Source organism: Nanorana parkeri, unplaced genomic scaffold (genome assembly GCF_000935625.1).
Source record: "Nanorana parkeri isolate BGI_ZX_2015 unplaced genomic scaffold, ASM93562v1 scaffold2963, whole genome shotgun sequence".
Classification (NCBI taxonomy): Eukaryota; Metazoa; Chordata; class Amphibia; order Anura; family Dicroglossidae; genus Nanorana; species Nanorana parkeri.
In genome coordinates this window covers 35285-39652 of record NW_017309231.1, presented here as the reverse complement: position 1 = coordinate 39652, position 4368 = coordinate 35285, and the positions used below count along the sequence as shown (strand labels likewise).

The 4368-nt window shown below is 48.4% G+C and overlaps 1 protein-coding gene across 1 annotated transcript in view; it reads right to left on the bottom strand.

The window, feature by feature from the left end:
* ACRC (acidic repeat containing) overlaps positions 1 to 4368 on the bottom strand; it is a 16097-nt gene that overhangs the window by 11107 nt on the left and 622 nt on the right. Inside the window, exons 3-5 of the mRNA XM_018574425.1 lie at positions 4239 to 4277; positions 3842 to 3888; positions 186 to 249 (exon numbers count right to left, since the gene is read on the bottom strand). Of these exons, the coding sequence (XP_018429927.1) occupies positions 186 to 249; positions 3842 to 3888; positions 4239 to 4277 (150 nt within the window). The remainder of the gene's footprint in view (positions 1 to 185; positions 250 to 3841; positions 3889 to 4238; positions 4278 to 4368) is intronic.

Here is a 4368-nt window from a genome sequence, read left to right as displayed (position 1 = left end):
GCGGTCTGAGGACCAGTCTGAGAGGAGGAGGCGGTCTGAGGACCAGTCTGAGAGGAGGAGGCGGTCTGAGGAATAGTCTGAGAGGAGGAGGTCTCAGGACCAGTCTGATAGGTGGAGGAGGTCTCTTGAATGTCATGGAATCTTCGCTCTTCCTGGCCCCTCCCCCGCACATCCTCCTCACTCACCTTCCGCTTTGCTTGTCCTGAGTTTTGCTCTTCGGTTGTTTCGGCGTCTTCAGTTGGATTAAAACTAGAAAAACATCAGACAGAAAAGCTGGTTATTTGGGGGGCCAATCACTGAGGAGGATTCCACGTCCCTGATCTGGTCGTCTGCCTCAGTCCCCCTGGACTTCTCCTATGACCTACGTGTATGGGACATGATCAGCAAGCAAGTAAAATATGCGAAAGTCCCGACACCAAACCCCGTGTACCCTGCAGGCGAGAATTCCGGACTATCACAGACCAGGGGAAGTGCTGACACATCCGCTAGTCTAAGGGATGTCCATGTCATGTGACCGAACATCCGTGTCATATCTACATGAACTGTAATAACCCCACACGTGTCCCCAGGCTAGGAGATGCCCGTGTCATGTGACCGAACATCCGTGTCATATCTACATGAACTGTAATAACCCCACACGTGTCCCCAGACTAGGAGATATCCGTGTTATGTGACCGAACATCCGTGTCATATCTACATGAACTGTAATAACCCCACACGTGTCCCCAGACTAGGAGATGCCCGTGTCATGTGACCGAACATCCGTGTCATATCTACATGAACAGTAATAACCCCACGTGTCCTCAGACTAGGAGATGTCCGTGTTATGTGACCAAACATCCGTGCCATATCTACATGAACTGTAATAACCCCATGTGTCCTCAGACTAGGAGATGTCCGTGTCATGTGACCAAACATCCGTGTCATATCTACATGAACTCTAATAACACCACGTGTCCCCAGACTAGGAGATGCCCGTGTCATGTGACCAAACATCCGTGTCATATCTACATGAACTGTAATAACCCCACACGTGTCCCCAGACTAGGAGATGCCCGTGTCATGTGACCGAACATCCGTGTCATATCTACATGAACTGTAATAACCCCACACGTGTCCCCAGACTAGGAGATGCCCGTGTCATGTGACCGAACATCCGTGTCATATCTACATGAACTGTAATAACCCCACACGTGTCCCCAGACTAGGAGATGCCCGTGTCATGTGACCGAACATCCGTGTCATATCTACATGAACTGTAATAACCCCACACGTGTCCCCAGACTAGGAGATGTCCGTGTTATGTGACCGAACATCCGTGTCATATCTACATGAACTGTAATAACCCCACACGTGTCCCCAGACTAGGAGATGCCCGTGTCATGTGACCGAACATCCGTGTCATATCTACATGAACTGTAATAACCCCACACGTGTCCTCAGGCTAGGAGATGTCCGTGTCATGTGACCAAACATCCGTGTCATATCTACATGAACTGTAATAACCCCACGTGTCCTCAGACTAGGAGATGCCCGTGTCATGTGACCAAACATCCGTGTCATATCTACATGAACTGTAATAACCCCCCACGTGTCCCCAGACTAGGAGATGTCCGTTTTATGTGACCGAACATCCGTGTCATATCTACATGAACTGTAATAACCCCACACGTGTCCCCAGACTAGGAGATGCCCGTGTCATGTGACCGAACATCCGTGTCATATCTACATGAACAGTAATAACCCCACGTGTCCTCAGACTAGGAGATGTCCGTGTTATGTGACCAAACATCCGTGTCATATCTACATGAACTGTAATAACCCCATGTGTCCTCAGACTAGGAGATGTCCGTGTCATGTGACCAAACATCCGTGTCATATCTACATGAACTGTAATAACACCACGTGTCCTCAGACTAGGAGATGCCCGTGTCATGTGACCAAACATCCGTGTCATATCTACATGAACTGTAATAACCCCACGTGTCCTCAGACTAGGAGATGTCCGTGTCATGTGACCAAACATCCGTGTCATATCTACATGAACTGTAATAACCCCACGTGTCCTCAGACTAGGAGATGTCCGTGTCATGTGACCAAACATCCGTGTCATATCTACATGAACTGTAATAACCCCACGTGTCCCCAGACTAGGAGATGCCCGTGTCATGTGACCAAACATCCGTGTCATATCTACATGAACTGTAATAACCCCACACGTGTCCCCAGACTAGGAGATGTCCGTGTTATGTGACCAAACGTCCGTGTCATATCTACATGAACTGTAATAACCCCACGTGTCCTCAGACTAGGAGATGTCCGTGTCATGTGACCAAACATCCGTGTCATATCTACATGAACTGTAATAACCCCACACGTGTCCCCAGACTAGGAGATGCCCGTGTCATGTGACCAAACATCCGTGTCATATCTACATGAACTGTAATAACCCCACACGTGTCCCCAGACTAGGAGATGTCCGTGTCATGTGACCAAACATCCGTGTCATATCTACATGAACTGTAATAACCCCACGTGTCCTCAGACTAGGAGATGTCCGTGTCATGTGACCAAACATCCGTGTCATATCTACATGAACTGTAATAACCCCACACGTGTCCCCAGACTAGGAGATGCCCGTGTCATGTGACCAAACATCCGTGTCATATCTACATGAACTGTAATAACCCCACACGTGTCCCCAGACTAGGAGATGTCCGTGTCATGTGACCAAACATCCGTGTCATATCTACATGAACTGTAATAACCCCACGTGTCCTCAGACTAGGAGATGCCCGTGTCATGTGACCAAACATCCGTGTCATATCTACATGAACTGTAATAACCCCACGTGTCCCCAGACTAGGAGATGCCCGTGTCATGTGACCAAACATCCGTGTCATATCTACATGAACTGTAATAACCCCACACGTGTCCCCAGACTAGGAGATGCCCGTGTCATGTGACCAAACATCCGTGTCATATCTACATGAACTGTAATAACCCCACGTGTCCTCAGACTAGGAGATGTCCGTGTCATGTGACCAAACATCCGTGTCATATCTACATGAACTGTAATAACCCCATGTGTCCTCAGACTAGGAGATGTCCGTGTCATGTGACCAAACATCCGTGTCATATCTACATGAACTGTAATAACCACATGTGTCCTCAGACTAGGAGATGTCCGTGTCATGTGACCAAACATCCGTGTCATATCTACATGAACTGTAATAACCCCACGTGTCCCCAGACTAGGAGATGTCCGTGTCATGTGACCAAACATCCGTGTCATATCTACATGAACTGTAATAACCCCACACGTGTCCCCAGACTAGGAGATGTCCGTGTTATGTGACCAAACGTCCGTGTCATATCTACATGAACTGTAATAACCCCACGTGTCCTCAGACTAGGAGATGTCCGTGTCATGTGACCAAACATCCGTGTCATATCTACATGAACTCTAATAACACCACGTGTCCCCAGACTAGGAGCACGGTTCCTCCACTATGCCGGGAGATGTCTGTGTCATGTGACCAAACATCCGTGTCATAGCTACATGAACTGTAATAACACCATGTGTCCCCAGGCTAGGAGATGTCCGTGTCATGCGACTAAACATCCGTGTCATATCTACATGAACTGTAATAACCCCACGTGCCCTCAGACTAGGAGATGCCCGTGTCATGTGACCAAACATCCGTGTCATATCTACATGAACTGTAATAACCCCACACGTGTCCCCAGACTAGGAGCACGGTTCCTCCACTATGCCGGGAGATATCCGTGTCATGTGACCAAACATCCGTGTACAATGACGGGGAAATACGGCACATACAATTCTCAAAGTCTTCATCGCTGGAATCCGAAATTTTCACAGAGGACCTAAAAAAACCCAGAAAGAAGAGAAGTTAAAGAGCGGAGCCGCCATTATACTGAGGGGTCCATTCATAAACCCTGCCAACGTGTGAGCGTTCACTCTGCGCGGGTACATGCCACAATGAATGTGAGCGTTCACTCTGCGCGGGTACATGCCACAATGATATCAGCACACACCCAAAGGGGCGTGTACCCCGATATCAGCACACACCCAAAGGGGCGTGTACCCCGATATCAGCACACACCCAAAGGGGCGTGTACCCCGATATCAGCACACACACAAAGGGGCGTGTACCCCGATATCAGCACACATCCAAGGGGGCGTGTACCCCGATATCAGCACACAGACGGCTCACCTCGGTTTCTCTTCAGGAAAACTAAAATGTTTATTTTTTCTGGAAGAATCTGAAGAAAAATAAAATTCAATGAATCAATGAAATGTGACCCCCCCACATGCGTGTTCTATGTGACGTGTAGAATATGACC